Source organism: Hylobates moloch, unplaced genomic scaffold (assembly GCF_009828535.3).
Source record: "Hylobates moloch isolate HMO894 unplaced genomic scaffold, HMol_V3 SCAFFOLD_18, whole genome shotgun sequence".
Taxonomy (NCBI): domain Eukaryota; kingdom Metazoa; phylum Chordata; class Mammalia; order Primates; family Hylobatidae; genus Hylobates; species Hylobates moloch.
The window spans coordinates 61,407,656-61,428,047 of NW_026652293.1; the positions used below are offsets into that span (position 1 = coordinate 61,407,656).

The 20,392-nt window shown below is 44.8% G+C and overlaps 1 protein-coding gene across 1 annotated transcript; it reads left to right on the forward strand.

Annotated features, from left to right (window-relative positions):
* The first annotated feature begins 5,856 nt into the window (after positions 1–5,856).
* On the forward strand, positions 5,857–16,952 carry RHOU (ras homolog family member U). Its single transcript, XM_032136229.2, has 3 exons — positions 5,857–6,382; positions 8,050–8,108; positions 13,567–16,952. Exons 1-3 carry the CDS (start codon positions 6,121–6,123, stop codon positions 14,020–14,022), a joined length of 777 nt encoding a protein of 258 aa, XP_031992120.1. The 5' UTR covers positions 5,857–6,120; the 3' UTR covers positions 14,023–16,952.
* Positions 16,953–20,392: the final 3,440 nt, after the last annotated feature.

The window sequence follows — 20,392 nt, forward strand, 5'->3', positions numbered from 1 at the left end:
CTTGGAGAGCTACTAAATCTGCTGTGAATTTTGCATGACCAAAAAATTAACTCCTATGTTTCTAGACATTGAAATTTTGAGTTCACTTATTATTGCAGCATAGTATAGCCTAATCTGACTAGTATAAAACAACATAAACAGTTTCAGAAATAATTTTTACAATCAAAATTAAGGATTGATTTTTACATCTTAAACTTTCATGATACCAATGGGAGAGCTTAATTTATCCATTCTAGTTACCAACAAGGTGATGGTAGGTGATAAAAGGACCTCTAGAGGCAGGGAAACTAGTATCAGCATATCCAAACAACCATGTGGTCTGAGCCCTTACCATGACACTAGCTGGTGTTTGTGATTCCTGAAAGGAGCCACTGGTGGCCCATTTGGTGGTTTGGTGACATTTATATGATTTCCCCATCTTCTCTAGTGAAACATGTCAAGACATTTTCCTTGTCGTTTTTTTTTTCCTAGGATGACATCCCCAGTGGAAAACAAGAAACTATTGGTCAGGGCCCAGTCAGGAAATCAGAGCCACTCCAAGGTACAGGGTTAAGGAAGGAGAGCTTTCACAAGTTCAGGAATTGCTGGGGAAGTTCAGAGGGAAACGGTGCCCAACCTTGTCCAGCTGAAACCCTTGTGCAGGATACTGGTGGGAACTTGGAGAAAAGCAGTAGTAAGTTATGCAGATGTGGCCCTTGGAGGCTGTGGAAGGGGAGCTTGAGGCATGAGGCGTAGGGACTGCAGCCTCTTTGGCGCCCAGGGGCTGGGCGAGGGCTGAAGGCTGCTCTGGGTCAGCAGAGCCAGCAGTGAGATGATATCACTGCAAAGCGGGAGGTTAGTGAGGACGTGCTGGGCACTGCTGTGTCCATCCACTGGCATGTTTGACCATATGACCCTCCTCCACTTCCCTTCAGTCTTCTCAATTCTGAGAATCATGTCTCTGGACAACTTTAGCCCAGAACCATACAAAGAAGGGAATTCTGGGAGCAGACAGGCATGCTGGCAATAGACAAACCAGCTTAGAATCTCCAGTTTTAGAGAAGTACTATTCTGATGTCCTCTTATAGGGTATTAAAAAAACTAGGGCACTGCTGAAGGAAAGAAATCAGATTAATGTGTCCAAGGCAAAGGGTTACCGTTTAAAGAGTGAATGAACACACAGAGTTATATGAACTGCTAAAATGAAAGATCCAAAAAAACCGTGCTGTTCTGATTTGGTACTCAGTAAATGGTGAAATGTTATCAGTAGCAGGAAAAACAGCTTTATATTTAATATGATGATGACAATGACACCTGGCAAGGAATATGTTGAGCAGATAAAAATTTATTTCTTAAATATATCAAAAGATACAAAAGTGACATGTACAGAGTGGAAAGTCTATTAGGACCTTTTTTTTTTTTTTTTTACCATTTTAGTAAAAAACTACAAATTCACTACTAATTATTTGCTAGTGGAACAGTTAAAATAACTTGATGGAAAAAATCCTAGAAAATGTATTAATACTGTGCTGGGGGAAGAGTTTTGTAAACTGGGGATCCTCCCTTTTAGGGGATTATGAGCAAGGGCAGGTGCTGTATAATCAGTAGATGATTTCACTAGATAAGGGCTGTGAGAGGAACAAGCACAAATATATCCACATAAGGGGTCAGGGAACATTTCTGGACTTGGATGAAACACCAATTTGTTTGGTGTGGAGGTCTGCTTTCCTACGTTGCCTGTAGAAGGTTCTTATGAATAGGGCAAGCGTTAGTTCCGAGCATTTTAGTTAAGGCTGTAGGGGGCTGATTAAGTTGAGCCCAGAAAGATGGGCCCAAATGAGTGGATGTGGGACAGTTCAACCTAAAAAGGGGTAAAGCAAGAGAGGGAGGCTATGGAACACAAAAACGGACAGACGGCCAGATGGAGAAGCAAAGCCAAGTTTTGTTGGGCCTGAAGCTTATCACATTTTGAGGACTTCATTAAGAAAAAGAACACAAAATTAAGCATAGAAAATTATGCACAAAAATAAACATTCTTGGAGGAGGTGACACCTAAGTGGAGAAAGAGCAAGTTCATAGAAGAAGGAAGAAGGGGTTACAGACCTGTAGTTCAAGGAGAAGACACCTTCTCTGACATGTTGTTGGGGGCCCAGGGTGGATTGCTGGAAGTCCTGGAGGAGGTGTTGGGGGTAGGTAGGGGGGATGAATGCTCACAGCTGGGCTGGAGGGCCTCAGAGAGACAAGATCTTAAGAACGGAAATTCTGCACCCGGTTTTCAGAATTTTCTAGGCCCACTGCACAATGACGGTGTTGCACTGTCTTGGTGAAAAACAAATGGGAATACATGAGGTGTAATGCATTTTTTGTCTTAAAACTGAGCGAAGACATGGTTTTATATTAATACTTGCAAGAAGTGGTCAAATTTCTTTCATTCATTCTAAAAATATTTTATAAAAGCATAAAAATACAACTGTCCATGTTTTGAGAGTCCATGTTTTACATTCTTCTCCTTTTCTTCTTTTTTTTTTTTACACAGCTGTCAAGTTCAAAACATGTTTTACTTTCACTTACATATTTACCACTGCTTAAGTTTTTATTAAGCACCTACTACTTGCCCCATGTGCTTCTAAGTGTGGGATATAAGAATGAGCAACATTAAGTTTCTGATTTCATGGAGCTTGTAAGTGGAGACAGACAATAAGCAAATAAACAAACAAATATATCATACAACTTGAGTCCACACACCTTGGAGGGCTTCTTGTAGCATTAGTTTCGAGATTTTAGATAAGGCTATAGCGGGCTGATTAAGTCGAGCCTAGAAACATGGACCCAAATGAGTGGGTGTGGGACAGTTCAACATAAAAAGGGGTAAAGTAAAGGCATTCTGTAAAGGGGTAAAGTAGTAGGCATGCTGTCATCTCTCTGCTTTTGGACTTAGATGAAATACCGAACTGTTTGGCGTGGGGTCTGATTTCCTATGTTGCCTACAGAAGAGTCTCATGAATAGGGCAAACATTAGTTCCTGACATTTTAGATAAGGATGCAGGGAGCTGACTAAGTTGTGTCCAGAAAACGGGCCCAAATGAGTGGGCGTGGGATGATATTCAGCATGAGAGGGGGAAAAGCAAGAGGGGGAGGCATAGGACACAAAAACTGACAGCTGGCCAGATGGAGGGGCAAAGCCAAGTTTTGTAGGGCCTGAGGCTTATCACATTTGTGAGACTTCATTAAGAAAAAAAATACAAAATTAGGAATAGAAAATTAGATACAAAAACAAATGTTTAAAGTGAGAAATGCATCACGATAAGTTACAAATTTTAAAAGGCTAACAAACACCATAAACTTAAACAAAATACATAAGACATGACATTTTAATACACTGCTTGACACACTTCTATGACACTATTTACATTTTTCAGTTGCATACCCTTTGATCACTTCTTCAGTTTTGTAAGATATTTTCTATAGGAACAATAGGAAGTGATTTCACACACAGGTGAACTTGCTTTTTGTTGTACTACTACAGCCTCATGTCCTTACAAACATGGGAATTCAGATCATTCATTTCATGTGATTTTTCTCCAAAAATGTATGATGCATTTATAACTGTATCTGCTGCATTTAGAGTACAGGTACATTTCTGACAAGAGAGAACTTCTGTTTTGATCAGGCATAGTAGAGAGAGCCAAACCTTCTCTAACAATGTTGTGTTTTTTTCTGTTTGTTTCTTTTTGAGACAGTGTCTCACTCTCACCCAGGCTAGAGTACACTGGCTGATCTCGACTTCCCAGGCTCAAGTGATCCTCCCACCTCAGCCTCTGGAGTATCTGGATTACAGGTGTGAGCCACCACACCCAGCTAATTTTTTTATTTTTGGTAGGGACAGGGTTTTGCCATGTGGGTCAGGCTGGTCTCGAACTTGTGGCCTCAACCGGTCTGACTGCTTCAGCCTCCCAAAGTGTTGGGATTACAGGCGTGAGCCACCGCACCAGCTGATATTAGGTGCTTTATGATGGAAAGAATTGCCAGACTAGCTTCCAGCTCTGCCCATCTCAAGCTCTGCTACTTTTTTGCTACTGGAACCCTTCTAGTGTTGGGGAAAGTAAGACAGTTAAGGACACCAATGTGACTCTCACAGAGGGTCATAGGTATGTCAGTGTTAGCCATTCCTATACCTGAATGGCTAGCAACAACACATCTACATAGGAGAACTGTAAACCACATAAAAAATATATCCTGTCATCACGGCCAGGGCTAGGAAGAGGCAAGCCAGGTACCTGAGGCTCAAAACTTAACATTGGCACTTGCCTGACCCTGAAAGTAAGGGTCCTCTAAATTTGTTGTTTTTTGATATTGCCTCTGAATGCTCAATTTTTCATAAATTTTGCATCCTTGACATCCCCCTTATCTCACCTTCATCCTGATTCTGTATCCCATTACACTCAAACAACCTGTTTGGGTCTCCCCAACTTCACTTTCTTTGGCTGATCCCCAAAATCTTCATGGCCTCTTCAAAGTCACTCAATATGAGGATAAGTTAGAGTTAAAAAAGACAGTGAACATAACTGGTGGTGATCAAAATACTTTTTTTTTTTCAAAATTTACAGAAACATATTACCATGTGTACATATTGGTAGGTCTCCCAGCAATGTGAAAGTGTCCTTTGCAAGTCAGGGGTCCTGGATTCAAGCTTCTAACTTCTTGATAAATCCATCTCTGCATTCTGACCATGGCCATACGCTCAAGATTACGTTTATGATACTGACTTATTTTTGCCTCCAGGATTTTGGTTAGAAGCTCAGGCTCTGGGGCTAGAGACTATTTGGGTTTGGATCCTGGCACTGCCACTTACTAGCTTGTGGAATCCCAAAACGTTACTTAATATCTCTGTGCCTCAGGTGTTCTCATATGTAAATAATGTTAAGATTAAAAGAATTAGTTCTTGAAGAGTGCTTACAACAGTATCTGACACATTATGAAAGTTCAGTATTTGTTATTGTTATTTTTACTACCACTAGTATCAATATGTGTATTAATAATACGTGGCCCTTCTCACACCACACTGTACACCCCCAGGACTGTTGGTATTCTGACTTGGCCCAGAAAAGGCATCCTTTTTCTGAATGGACTGTTGATCACATGTAGAAGGAAGGCAGAGAGAGAAATGAATCAAAAGGAAATGGAATATTTTTTCAGACATATTAATGTCTCCGAATTACCTTTAAGTAAATGAAGGAATTGGGGCTATAAAAAATTTTCTGGAGCATACATGTATAAAGGTTCACGGCATGCCGAAAGAGAAAGTCAAAGGAGCATTCACAATGGAGCTGGCATCCTTTTGCTTCAAAATGAGAAAAATCACACGATCAGCTGCAGTTAGACTTAAGGAAAAAAGCTGTCTGTTAATTCAATCTCATTTGCAGGACAGGCCTCCAGGACACTTCATTTTTCCCCCTGGGTGGAGCCGTGGCCAGCCGGGGGCTCCACGGAGAGGAATAGGAGGCGGCTCAGGCTTCCTGGCTCGCGTGGGCGCCAGAAAGCGGAACCTCCCGGGCCAGTCGCGCGGTGATCACCCTCTCGGGAGCTGGGGAGGAGGCTGCCGAGGCTGGCCCGGCTCCTTCGGGCGCCGCTCCCCGGACCGGGTGCGCGGGGTTCCCCGTAACGTGTGTTCCAGGTCCTCCCGCGCCAGTGTTCGCAGTCCCCGCCTGCCTGGTCGCGGCGCCACCTCGGGCGCGGGTGCAGGCTCGCGGCGCGCAGGCGGGGGGCGCTGTGGCCTTGGCGCGGGGATCCAGCCGCTCGGCCAGACCCGCCTCTTTTCCCTCCCAGCCCGCCCGCCCGGCCCCCACGCGTCGTGTCGCCGGGAAGCCGGGCGGAGACAGAGCGCTTGGGATCCACGGCGCTCGGACCGCTGTCCTCCAATCGCGCAGGGCAGAGCGGCTGGCGCCGCCGGAGCGCGGAGCCACGACCCTCCCCGGCCGCCTTTGTCTATCAGCCGTGCGGCCCGGAACCGCCACTCTCCGGGGCCGGGGACGCGCCCGCAGCTGTCGGTGACAGCTCCTCCCTACCGCAACCCTCCGGGGCGGAGGAGCGGTCGGGCCGGGCCCTGCTAGCCCGCGACCGCAAGCCCGCGCTCGCGGATCGATGCCCCCGCAGCAGGGGGACCCCGCGTTCCCCGACCGCTGCGAGGCGCCTCCGGTGCCGCCGCGTCGGGAGCGCGGTGGACGCGGTGGACGCGGGCCTGGGGAGCCGGGCGGTCGGGGGCGCGCGGGGGGTGCTGAGGGGCGCGGCGTCAAGTGCGTGCTGGTCGGCGACGGCGCGGTGGGCAAGACGAGCCTGGTGGTGAGCTACACCACCAACGGCTACCCCACCGAGTACATCCCCACTGCCTTCGACAACTTCTCCGGTGAGCGGGCCGGGGGGCCGGGGCCGGGGGCGCGTGGCCGCGGTCCGCCCAGGGGAAGGAGGGTGGCGTGAGGGTCGCGGGGTTCCCAAGGGGGCTGCAGGGCCCCGGGCGCGGCTCCAGCTGGGAAGCCGGACAAACGAGGAGTGCAGGACGTTTCCTGAGTCTCAGGGACTGGGCAAGCACAGAGCTAACACGAAAGGACCACGGCGGAATGGGCATGGAGAGAGGAGGGCGGAGGGGCAGTCAGAGCCGTTGCCAAAAGAAAAAAAAAAATCTCACAGTTTAAGCAACAGATAAGCAGGAGTGAAACAGGTTGAGTTCAGGGTGCCCGGTCAGTTTGCTGCATAGAGCAAAGTTTCCTGAGGGCGACGTCGCTGGCGCCGCTGCAGAGTTTCAATCAGAAGGTGACGCGCAGGTGCCTTTACCTGAGCGTCGCTCCTTTCCTTTTAAAAGGCGGCTCAGCTCACAAGGGGCGTCTCCACTTTAAAGAGCCGCGGAGACGCCGGGAAAACACTTGATTTAGTGAAAAAGCGCGAGCGGCCCTCGTGAAGGCTTAGGTTTGGATGAAACCTGGAGAGTAAACACCATTTCTTTCTTCTGAGCCTCACTACCTTCCCTGCCCACTTGGACTCGGATTCTGATTGTTGGTATCTTTTCAGGATCCCTTTAAGCTACTTAAAGCTCCTATGTACCGGGTGCGATGTCATTTCCCTTGGTAGATACAAAGAGAAAGGAATTCTCTATCTTGATATTCAGGTCTTTTTGAAATTTAAGAAAAAGTTAAAATTCACAGAAGCTAGTATGAAACACTTAACTGTCTTGCTTCTTAAAACAAAGTTGCTTCTCTGACCTTCCTTTCATCCCAAAGGTACCCTAGAGAAATGGGTGCTGTACTGGTGGCTTCCCACCGCAGGGTATTGTTTCTTCCCCTCCCCCCACCCCACCCCTGCAGCTGACTAGTATAAATATTTAGAAACAATTAGAAAGTTGTGTAGAAAGAGACAAGACTGACTGCTTAATTAAAATAGAAACCTCGACAACATGTCCTGCTGCAGGCCTCTCCACACTCTCGGAGTCCCCGGATCCCAGTGGAAAGGTGGGCATGGCTTTCTTTTTTCTTTTTTAATCCTCCTTTTGACCTGACATAGAGATAAGGAGTGCCCTCATTTTTTAAACAGGACAATGTGGGCAGCCTGTGTTTGCACATGTTCTCAAAACACACTAGAATTTTATGATAAATCCTGAAGTTGGGGAACCTTTCCCAAGGGAAAACAGAATTATTTGTGAGGTTTTCCACTGATTTAAAACTGCAGGGTTGTTTCCCATTTACCCCCAGTGTTGTTTGTAGGTCCTTTGAAACAAGTGTGACAGGAAAATAAATCTTCTAGGACTGGGAGAAAAGCATAGGCCTTTCTGGGGGCACCATCAAAGGGTTCGGGGATTTGTTGCCTGGTTCATGGCAATGGAGTGACTTGCCAGGCCTGGGTTTGTATACAAAAATGCCTCCACAGGGCCTCCTTGTTTTCGGCTAGTCTTTAATTCATTAGAGGACCTAGAATAGGAGCAGAGGGGTTTGGAGTGAGAATGATAGTGAAAGCTAAAACTATTAGTATTCCGAAAGGGGTTAAAAGACACCTCCTGATTGTCATTTTGGTTTTGTTTTTAAGCGGTGGTGTCTGTGGATGGGCGGCCTGTGAGACTCCAACTCTGTGACACTGCCGGACAGGTCAGTATCATGTTACAGCTCAGTGCTGGGAAAGGAAACAGCCTTTTAAAGATTTCCAAATAACCTTTGATTCCCTCAGTCAGTAACTGGGTCATTCTAAAGCCTCATGAAGTGGACCCACCCTTGCTGTTGGCCCCTCTCTGAGGGTGGGCAGGGGCCAGGTGTTGGCGGGCAGGAAGCAGAGGAAGATGCCTCCAAACTAATAAAGCAGGGTTTGGCCCAGCTGCGTAGCCAGGCAAGGGAGGAAGCAGTGTCAAGAACAGCTCTTGTAGGAGTTTCTATTGCTTGCGCCCTGGTTTTTATGAAAAAATGTCAGTGATGCTTTGTTGTCATTTCCCAAACTAAGTTAGTAATATGATCGTTTTATTAAAGGCCAGTGAGTCAGATATTTAAGAAATTTGCTCAAGAGAAAGATGGAATTTACATCATTAAGGGTTAATATTTCCCTTCCTGAGCTATGGTTTGACTCGCTAGGACCAGCCCCATCCCTTGAAGCACAGATACATTTGTCAGAGCAGACTTAAGCTGGAGGGATGAACTAACTGGGCTTATTCTATCCAAATTGTGAAAGCTGGTTCTTGTTTCGAGGGCCGGATACTTGGAGGAAATAGCCAAGGAGTGTAGGGTTCCCTCTTTGTGTTCCCCAGAAGAAACCCCCTTGGTAGGTACTAGAGTCATTGAAGTCAGGCTGTGCCTTGGGAATACCCAGGGGTACTTGATTTTGGCAAAGTGATAGTTAATGAACTTGTCTCTCTAGTATGTTCTAGAGTTCAGCAAAGTTCCGGGGGTACTTTATAGGCAGGTGAAAGTGCCCCCTTCACTTTCTGAGGTGCCATCGCATGACTATCTGTGTTTATGAAGGCATTGGCTTTCCACTGCCCCCCGGAGCCTCATCTAAGCCAGAGCTTCCAAGTTGCTCACCTACTCTGGGACAGCAGATTCAGAGCTGAGGACAGATCTTATTTTTTAAACCTTAAGATGACATAAGACCGGGAAGCCTTGATCTCCAAGGAACACCGGGCTGGTGCAGGCCATAGCTTGGGAGCACTTCAGCTTGGAAAAACCAAGCACTGTCCGTATTGTATTGTCTGTAGAAAACAAAAATCAGGCTGGGTGTGGTGGCTCATGCTGTTTGGGAGGCTGAGGTGGGAGGATTGCATGAGGCCAGGAATTTGAGACCAGCCACTACCTGTAGTCCCAGCCACCAGCCACTCAGGAGGCTGAGATGAGACGATCGCTTGAACCCAGGAGTTTGAGGCTGTGGTGAACTATGATGGTGCCACCGCACTCCAGCCTGGGCGACAGAGCAAGATCCTGTCTCTTGGGAAAAAAAAAAAAAATCAAAGAATACAGTCACTTCTAGCACTGAATCTTTCTGAATGCCATGGTGGTATTTATAATTCGAGCTTCTTTTCTTTGTATGAAGTGAGAATGCTTTGCCTACCAGGGGGTCAGGTTTTCTGAGTTTTAAAACATGGGTGGCCGGGTGCGGTGACTCACGCCTGTAATCCCAGCACTTTGGGAGGCTGAGATGGGTGGATCACGAGGTCAGGAGTTCAAGACCAGCCTGGCCAAGATGGTGAAACCCCATCTCTACTAAAAATACAAAAATTAGCTGGGTGTGGTGGCGGGCGCCTGTAATCCCAGGTACTCAGGAGCCTGAGGCGGAGAGTTGCTTGAACCCGGGAGGCGGAGGTTGCAGTGAGCCGAGATTGCATCACTGCCCTGCAGCCTGGGTGACAGAGTGAGATTCCGTCTCAAAAAACATAAAACACGGGCAGAGGAACATTTCAGTAAACATAGCCATCTGACTTGCTGAAGTCAGACCCTGAGGGTAAGACGGAAGTCAGGAAAATACAGGAAGTCCAAAGGCACAGTTAGCAGGGAGCCTTACGGGGTGGAGCAGAAGCTCAGTGCACCTACCTGCCCCAGGATGTCACTCAAATATCACTGTCCTCCGGGCTCCCCATAAGTGTTGGCTCTTCAAGCAGGATGCAGCTTCTTGAGCTGGGGTTTTATGCCCAGTGCCCAGCATAGTGCCTGGCAGATAGCAGGGCTTAATCTCGTGGTTTTAGAATGGATGAACCAGAGGAGGACCAGGTGGTGGGGGTACAAACATAAGTCGTGGGCCTGCCCCTTAATAGACTTACAGTGTAGAGGGAAGACAAATGGAAGCTTGTGAAGGAGCAAGCAAAGGGAAGAAAAGAGGCTCAGGCTTAGAGGTGCAGGCTGGTTGGGCCTGGCAGAAAACCTCTGAGCAGAGTTTTGAAAGACAAATAGGAATTTTACCAGAAAAACTTTGCAAAAATGACTCTGAATCATCAAGGAAGAGTTAAATTGTTCCTGTTTAAAAATCAGGGAAGCACAAGCATCACTTTAAAATTATTTTTGCACAAAAAAGTTTATAATTAGGGAAAAACGAAGGTTTTGGTGCTACATTTGTAAGTTTCAGTTTATTTGGAAATTATTCTTCTGGCCTCTCAGCAATATTTTCAGTGAGATTTACTATTTCTTAACCTTTGTGTACTGGTTAGAAGAGTATACCCAATTAAATAATGAATAAGACCACTGTCTAAAAATTTATAGAAAACCAACTTCAAAAACTATGAAAAATACACTGCTGGTAAGATAAGTCAGTTGTTTTTGTTTTTGTTTTCCTGATCCCCCGTTTATAAATTAGTCTTCGTTTAGACTACTAGCCAAGGTGGTCAAAGTGGTAGTTCTTTTCTACTCTCCCTAGTCCTGATCTGATAAAATACATTTTAGGGGACTTGCTGTGATACCTGCCAAGTTTCCTTATGGAGGAAGGAACACATACCTCTTCTAGGCAGTTGACATAAGAGCCTTGAGGGTTAAGTGACTCCACTGACCTCCACTTCAGATGCCTGGAGAATCAATGTGAGCACAGATAGGCTGGAACTTCGGGCTGTGGAGCTGGAGTGTGGGTTTCCCACAGAAGTTGTTGGGAGCAGAGTATGGATGGCTCTACATGCTGAAGAAATCACTTCTTGTACTTTTGGCTTTTCTTGTTAGGGAGGGTAGGCGAGTCTATAAGATGTCAAAAGGAGTTTTTAACACTGGTCTTACAGTCTCACTCAAGGGCAGATTGATCAGAGACAGACCGGAGACTTGAAAAAACATACCTTTGGCATAAGAGAAAAAAGTATTGCTGAAATAGGAGTAGTTCACTGGAGAATTGCCAATAGAAGCTGAAAATTCTTCAGCCTTTTGACCCATAAGGTACTTGGAAAAATCTTACACTGAAAAAAAAAAAAAAATCAAGTTGCAGCTAGACCAGAGGGATGTAGAATCCAGTCTCGTTTCTCTGCCCCGCCCACCCTGATCAGACTCCTGTGCAGTCTGTACCACAGACCTGGCAAGCACATGCAAATTGCTTGGCCTCAGAACACCTTTTCTTAAGGGTGCATTCCAGTTGTCCTCATTGCACGTGTGTATTGCATTATTTCATCAGATATCTAAGGTTTCTGGTCAGGCGCTGAGCAGGAGGGTCTAATTTCTGTTTTATTTCTCAAGCCCCTTAGCCAGAATCCCAAGAGATCTGGGGAGATAGCTTTCCAAAGCCCACTCAGAAGGCTCAGCCCTTGTGCTTGCCTTTATTTTTCTCAGTAATGCAACCCCAGATACCAGGGCACAGCCAGGGGTGCAGCTACCTGAGGGGGCTGCCTTAATACTGGTCTCAGTTTTATGCTTCTTTCTTTGAGGCCCTCTAAGAACAGAGGGAGCATTCCATTAAAAGATCTTCATGACTGAGCCATAGTCTACCTGGCTGTGTTTCTGTGTTTACTTATTCATCACAAAGTTGGCATGAAGAAACTTAAGTCATTCTTTTTCTTTTTAAAAATTTTTTTTAGAGAGAGGGGTCTTGCTATGTCACCCAGGCTGGTCGCAAACTCCAGGGCTCAAGTGATCCCCCTGCCTCAGCTTCCCAAGTAACTGTTGACTATGGGCACGTGCCACCACATTTGGCTAAGTCATTCTTTTTCAACTTTCGCTTACAGAAGCCTCACAAGTGACATTCTGAAATACCATATTGATTGCTGAGCATTTTATCTTTAATGTGATTAGTTCGTTGGTTGTCCTCCCGTAATTGAAACATGGAGCCTCAAATTAAGAAAGTGCATTCAAATAAGTTACAGGTTTCTTTTATACCAAGAGAAAAAAGCCACGGATGGAGTATAATGTAGATGCAAATAGTACTTGGTAAATAATCGGAGTGTGTCAATTGAGTAATGAAAAACATGAATGGCACTGAACTTTTTCTTGTCATTGGGAAATTATTTACACCTGAGGATGGTTGGCACCAAAAGATAAACATTTTAAATAGGAAAGAGTAAATATTTTTCTACAAAAGACTTGAGCAACAGTTTTCACTTAGCTGAATATGGTGCTACAGGAAACTATAGGATGTTTTCTATAAAGAAATGGTAATTTGGAGACCAACATCTGTCTGTTCACAACCAAATCCTCTCGCCTGCCACTGTGCCTTGAGTGTAGGTGATGTTCAGTGTGTCTGTTAAGTGGATGACCGCGGGAGAGCATTGGCAGCACAACCGTTGGTTTATTTGTAATCAGCTCTAACTTATCCTATCCACTTCTCTATACTTTAAGGGTAAGGTGGGTGTGCCTATTCTCCAGTTCTTACCTGTCCAAAGCACTGTACCTGGAGGCCATGGGTATTGGCAAGGATAAAGTAGGAGAAAATGAAGGAAGGAGGGAGGAGGAGAAGATACAGCCAAAATGAGGATGTATTAACCAGTGTCTATAAGTGGCATTGAGAAGCACAAGTTTTCTGAGTCACTGATGACAGTGGACTGACAAAGGTCCTCAACTCCATTTCTGGTCTGGCCTTGAGTCTGATTAGCATTACTCTGCGTTGCTGTGTATAGTGTGGGCAGAGCATGTGCACCGTGCAGATGGGATGAAATCGGCATCACTCAGAGCTGTTGTGGGGAAAGGCAGGCTGGATTGGTAAAGAGACGAGCTGTGTTCATAGACTGGGGTTGAGTGGGACTGTTGAGGATCAATATGGGTGTGGTCTGAATTTTAGAAAAGTAGCTAAGTACCAAGAGTTGAGAGTAAGTTTGGGTTACACTTAGGTGAAGGCTTAAGTCCATTTTATTTCTAGAACCCACCTGCTTTGAGCACTTTTTCTATGTTAAGCTGTAAGTAGGTCTTGAGTGTTGATGAACACGTTGAACGTGTTTGGCAGTGTTCAGACCATAGCTGGCCCTGAAAGCAGACGGCTGCCACACCTTCGCTGGTGCGCTGGCCCCGCTTGGGTAAACAGTAGGATCATTTCAAGGATGCTGGCTCTTCCTTCTAGAACCAATGGGTCTTCTATCACCTGCCAGACCCTTTCATGAAAAATGTGAAGATGATCTTTTTACTGAGGAGAATTCATGAAAACATAACTTTTGGGTACTTTGCTTGGTCGCAGGATGAATTTGACAAGCTGAGGCCTCTCTGCTACACCAACACAGACATCTTCCTGCTCTGCTTCAGTGTCGTGAGCCCCTCATCCTTCCAGAATGTCAGTGAGAAATGGGTGCCGGAGATTCGATGCCACTGTCCTAAAGCCCCCATCATCCTAGTTGGAACGCAGTCGGATCTCAGAGAAGACGTCAAAGTCCTCATTGAGCTGGACAAATGCAAAGAAAAGCCAGTGCCTGAAGAGGCGGCTAAGCTGTGCGCTGAGGAAATCAAAGCCGCCTCCTACATCGAGTGTTCAGCCTTGACTCAAAAAAACCTCAAAGAGGTCTTTGATGCAGCCATCGTCGCTGGCATTCAATACTCGGACACTCAGCAACAGCCAAAGAAGTCTAAAAGCAGGACTCCAGATAAAATGAAAAACCTCTCCAAGTCCTGGTGGAAGAAGTACTGCTGTTTCGTATGATGCTGGCAAGACACCCAGAAAGGCTATTTTCAGATGAAATCGATATTAGAAGCTATATTAGCTGAAACAACTTTTACTGCGTAGAGCCTATATCGAGAGTGTGTGTATATGTATTATAGGAGGAGCTCTCAATTTTATGTATTCTTTCTTGCCTTTAATTTCCTTCTTGTTTGTTTGAGCTTAGGGATGAGATACTTATGCAAGATATTTTTGAAGTAAATTAAACATTTTTCACATCTCTGGAAATTTAGAGTTCTAGACCTCTGGTTAATTTATATCTGATATGAGGAAGACACCTCTAATCTGGATGTCAAGAATGAAGTTCTGCTACATTATAATGTACAGAAGACAAAAGGGAGGAATGCTATGGTTAACCCTCTCTTGATTAAGGGCTACTTAATGCACATTGCATTATGTACACAGGTCAACCATGGTAACAACAGTTCTTAGCTTTGAAACTCCATGCAAACCATGCCTTTTTTTTTAAGGAGCAAAAATCTGAGAAAAAAAATGAGAGAGCTCTGCCTACAAAACCTCAAACCAGTCACTTTTGTCAATTGCTAATACCCAGTTGCTTATGATTTAAAAACAACCAACAGAAAACATCCCACTGACTGTATGGCACTCTGTAGACAAAAAAGGAAACTTGCTTATTGGGACTTTTCTTTCTTAGACCAGTTGTGTTGACACATATGAACATAGACAAAGTGCTATGCGGAGGAAAGCAAGTGTTGGTCAGTAGTCCTCATGTTTTAGGGAGTGGTTCCTGTGGAGATCAGAAAGTGACATTTGCTTTCGGTACTGTAATACGTGCACCAAGCTGCCTCAATCCTAGGTAACGAGGGCAACAGGGAGCACCTATCTGGATTATTTTTAAACTTCCATACTCAAGCTGTCTCTTCGGCAGGGAGGTGAATACTCTTGAAAGGCCAACAGCAAGTGTTTGTGGGACACACCACAGATCATTTTTTCTTAAGTCAGCCAAGATGTACTTCTCTGTGTGCACACCCATGCACACTCATGCACACAGATACATAGGCCTGTATGGCTGTATTTGCTGTTGATTCAGAATTTCACACAGTTAATGGGGAAAAGCATGGCCACAAAAACAGATGCTAGGAAGCTTGGCTTCCTCTTCTTGTTGACCCTTTTTTGAACCAACATCTTTTTTATTATATTCAGAGCATGTTTTTAAGTGTATCTTAATATATACATTTTTGAGGACATCTTAAATCTAAACAAAAAAATTAAAAAAAATCTCTTGAAACCTGTTAAAACAACCAGTTAAAGCCACAGATGGCTTTCAGGGCAGTAGCAGCAGTGGACTCCGAGGACTTCTGAGGGGCGGGGCATGTAGCCAGCCAGGTGCATGCCGGGACCATGGCCCCCATGCTTGGCTGCTTCCTGTGACAGTGAAATACATCCTTCAAGGTGGCAGCTGTTAGGGCTGAATCTTCTGGAGAAAAAAGTGCCATCTCAGGAGAATAGTCTTTACTCTGGTAGGGATGCTTCCGAGACACCACAAGGCAGCCTAAACACTCAGTTGCAGTGTCAGGCTTGCGGTGGGTGACCCAGAGCCACCAAAGTCACATCCACGACTAACGAGGGAAATCTGTAAAGCCAGTTAGGTAGAAGAGTTTTATTTTTCTGTGGGTTTTGTGTTGTCTTTTTTATATTCAAAAGAAATCCACTTTGTGTTTTTCTGTAGAAAAAGTAAAAGATCAGGTTATACTTTAGGTTAGGGGTTCTATTTATTCCTGTTAGTAAATAAAATTAACAAATTTCTTTGTTTAACAAAAGATTAATCTTTAAACCACTAAAATACATAGACTGTTAACTATTGATTATTCAACACATTGGAATTGATGTCGGTCATAGTTTCCTGAAGCATTTAGTTACAACCTGAAGAAATAAAATGATTTGTGGAAATGCTTAAAATAGACCTAATTGAATACAGTCTCATCTTGCCGTGCCTGGCTTACCTATCTGTGGAAAGCTAGGCTTCCCAGGCTGGGCTCTGCCTGTCTGGTGTCTGGAGGTGTGGGAGGGAACATGAATTATTTAACTGGTAAGTGATTTGAAACACTATTTTTATATTAAAGTAAATGGCATGGAGTATAGTGCAAATTCATTTTTAAGATAGAACACAAAACTTGAAAGAAGTTTTATGCATGTGACAGTGTATGGGGCTGCAGTTGGTCTCCCTGGAGGGGACTTCCACACCTCCTGCCTTTAGGCCACGGGTGGAAAGTGCTTAGTGAAGTACACCTGTGTGGCCCAGTTCTGAAAGCTTTATACAGTTGAATTTTAACTGGGGTGGATAACACCTTGGACTGTTAGTGTTAAAAATCTAGTGGGTTGACCTTTAAATGCAACAGTTTTTAAAATATATTGCTGCATTTTATAGAATAGTAAAGGTACGATTATACTTGAGATTTTCCTCCATTTTTATTTCTTCGTGAACATAGAGTTTGGGGCCGAAAATGTTTTTAAAGTATGTGTTTGAGTTAAATATAAAGTTGATTCACTTCAAAGCTAAAAAATTGTTAAACTTGCAGCTTGGTATTGCAGAGAAGATTTTATAAGAATTTTGCTTTAGAGAATGCCACTTTGGCTGAACTACAAGTGTAGGCCACCATTATAATTTAAAAATACGGCATACTTCAAAACTGTTTGTTATCTCTTGTTACCATGTATGTATAAATGGACCTTTTATAACCTTGTTCTCTGCTTGACAGACTCAAGAGAAACTACCCAGGTATTACACAAGCCAAAATGGGAGCAAGGCCTTCTCTCCAGACTATCGTAACCTGGTGCCTTACCAAGTTGTGCTTTTCTGTTTTCAAGTGTAAATGATGTTGAGCAGAATGTTGTGCTTGAAAATGCTATAAATGAGATGGTATGAAATAAATCCTGACTTATGGATATAATGGCTCTTGCCTTTTCTATCAAAGAATTTTGTTGGAGGTGTTTAGCCACATCTTGAAGCCGCACTAGTTGGGAAGCATCGTGGCTTATACTGAGAGGTGTTTTGGGAATACATCTCCAACCAATTTGAAGCGCTTATTCATTCAGCATGGGGTTTTCGAATTCTGGAGCCACAGTCTGACAATAAGCACCCGCTGACTACATGTTCCTCACAGATTGTGTGCTGATGTCCCAGTGTGTTGGAGGGAGCACTATTCTTGGAGCCAAGAGTCCAGGCTCAGAGAAGCACTAGTGTGAGATGAAGCTGAGACAGCCAGCGATCTGAGCCTCAGTTTCCTCACCTGGAAACAGTACTGCCTTTCTCATCAGGCTATCTGAATCCCGAATGTGCAGAGGAGACATCCAAGATCTGTAAATCACCATGAAAGAGGTTAGAGTCAAAGGCACCGTGAGCCCTTACCAGCTGTAGAGCTGAAGACCAGGGTTCCCAGGTCCTGAGGGTGCCGAGAGGTGCTGCTGTGTTCTGTGTGATTTCTTCAGGTTCTTGAAGTCAGTCAGTCTTCCCATCATGCTGTGAGGATCAGCCCTTTTACTGAGGGTGTCGGGAAATGGGACCCTGGGGAGACGACTATTCTGAGGGGCTGGAAGTCTTCTTGCTTTCACCCTCCAGCCTCAAGGTCATCCCGTGAAGGATGGAGCCATCCACTTTGCTCCACATGGCACTGCGTAGGCCATGATATAACTTTTATGAGTGCCCACCAGATGTTCAGCCACAATGAATGAGAAGACTGCATGGCATGCAACTGAAACTACTGTACCACCTAATTCCACACATGGCTGGGGAGTGCCAAAAGCACCCCAGGCACTGGTTTCCCGGCCTCCACAAGGCAGCTGACCCCAGCCCAGAGGGACTCAGAGGTTTCTCCACACCCAGTCCCAGTCTGTCTCCCATATCCTGGCCGGGCCTTCCTGGGACACATGGAAAGAGCATCCAGCCACTGTAGGGGAGGTGACCATGTGCTTCACCAAGGCATTTATGGATTCGAAGGGAGTGAAGGAATGAGAAGCATCTGGGAGAAAAGTGTTCTAAAAAGAAAGAAGGTTCAAAGGCTCCAAGGCAGAAGGACACCTGGTATGTCCCAGAGGCCAGTCTGAACAAGATAAAAGGAGTGCAGAGAGAGATAGGGAGATGATGTCAGGATGGTGATAATGGGAGGTGATGGTGGCAACCAGGGACATGGGGAGGAGTCAGGCTGCTTGGGCTTGAATTCTGGCTCTGCCGCTTACTGGTTCTGATTCCTTAAGCTACTTAACCTTTTACCCCTTCTGAGTCTAAACAACTTTCTAACCTCTCAAGTGGATAAGCATGGCACCTACCCAATCAGCTGATGCTTTCATCCTCTGATCAAATGAGTTTATGGATGTAAAGCACTGGCACACAGTAAGCACTCAGTAAATGCTCACTCTGCATGGTCTTCCTAATAGACCCCTTTCAATGATTCCTTTAATTTCCGTCACAGCAGGACCCTCAGTCCATCAGCTCAGGTCCCTGTGGGCATCCCACTGAGATGACAATTGACTCCTAAGGGTTTCCATCTTCATTTCTATTAAATTTTATGAGGCTTACACTTTTAATGGATAACACCGCAATCATTTTTTTCATTTCCACTCATTTTTATAAAATCAGAGCAACATTATACAGATCACACTCCTTGTTGCACAGGCTGGCTCTGTGGAAGAAAGCTGCCGCAGCTGCTGCTGCTGGCCTCGTGGAACTGTGGGGGGTGGGCCACCTCTCTGAAAACTGACAAGTGAATCCTGCAGATAGTGAAGCAGGGAAGTCTGAATGTGGTGTACAAAGGTAGTTTAGGGAGTCAGTAGGCAAGGTTGCGACACAGGCATCATGTGGAAGTCATGGATCTGCTGTGTTCCCCAGCCCTATGCTGGGCTGTCCCTCGACTCTTGTCATGCAAGAAGCTTTTGCTGCAGACTGGCACATTCTTACAGTTTTACAGTCATTATTTAACAACCCGAGTCACCCAACCACAGTTTCCCCTGTTATCTGGTACAATGTGCAATACTAACAGTAAAACCAAGTCTTGAAGAGGCACAGCTTGCACATGAAAGATGCAAGTGGTTGGGAACCCAATATTTAACTTTAAAAACAGAACACATTCTGGAGCAGAAGATCCCATTGCCCTTTGCTACTTTCCTCCTAAATGTCCCACAGGTACTTCAAACTTAACTCATTGTATTAGCTTCCTTCAGCTGCTCTAAGTGGCTTAAAGCAACACAGCTTATTACATTATGGTCTGGAGGTGAGAAATCTGACATGGGTCTCATTGGACTAAAACCAAGGGGTTGGCAGGGCTGTGTTGCTTTCTGGAGGCTCTAGAGGGGAATTGGCTTTCTTCCCTTGATTTGGGTACCAAAAATGTTGATGTGAATGTTTTACATTTTTACCTGGCTTTGCACAAGTTGGAGAAACATTCCCCATATAGCAGCTTCTAGCATTTCCTCTCAATCCAACAGCAAGAGGTATAACATCAATGTGGCATATGCCGATTGTCATTTTAGAAAACATTCCCATGAGGGCATGTATTCTTACAGTCCAAGCATGCTGTTTTGGGTGTGTTCTTACAGTCCAAACTTAAAGCACAAACAGAACTTAGACATTCTAGTATATCCCTTAGTACACAAGCTTTTGGAAATATCACTTGCATTGATCACTCTTTGACAGTTGCTAGACAATAGCTGGTTCAGAGTTTCACTTTAAGACAAGTACCAGTATTGTAAGTGGCTGTTGCCAAAACAATTCATGTGCTTCAGGAGTAAATATAAGAACTGATCTTACCACGAAAATCGGAAAGATTGACCACTCTTTGCGCTCCAGTTGTCATGGACTTAGACTATACCAGACCCAGCTGGCTGAGTCAGAATTCTAATTTGGATCTGCTCAAGTATCTCTACTAAGAGATACTCAATAGGAACTTAGAACAGATATATCTAAAGTGTCACCAACCACAGCAATATCAATTGAAATAGTTAGATTGGCTTAACTCATGTATTTATCAAAGGTTTTATTGGTTAAAAAACATACAGAAAAGTCATCTAGAATTCCCTAACTTCTCCCTACTCTGACTGTCCTCCCCCTGTGTCCCTTCTCTCTCCTGGCTCTTCCTGGGTTCCTATGTTTACTCTGAGATAAAATCTCAGAACAGACCATGAAGCTAGGAGGGCTGCACATAGGCTGTTATAGTGCATTAATGATCTAAAACAAGACACAGTAACTGATGAGTGGATGTGCAATGCATTTAATTTATCTACACAATTTACCTCCTTTGTTATCTTATTTCAGCCTAAGGGATGAGAATGAAGCGAAGTCATTATATGAGTAATTATTGCCTTTGTGACAACCTTAAATGATTTTTATAGTTGGCCC

Excerpts from the sequence above, each read along its gene's own strand:
- RHOU (XM_032136229.2), top strand. The coding sequence starts at position 6,121 with ATGCCCCCGCAGCAGGGGGACCCCGCGTTCCCCGACCGCTGCGAGGCG. Across the intron at positions 6,383-8,049 it reads TGCCTTCGACAACTTCTCCG|CGGTGGTGTCTGTGGATGGG; the intron begins GTGAGCGGGCCG and ends TTTGTTTTTAAG. Across the intron at positions 8,109-13,566 it reads TCTGTGACACTGCCGGACAG|GATGAATTTGACAAGCTGAG; the intron begins GTCAGTATCATG and ends GCTTGGTCGCAG.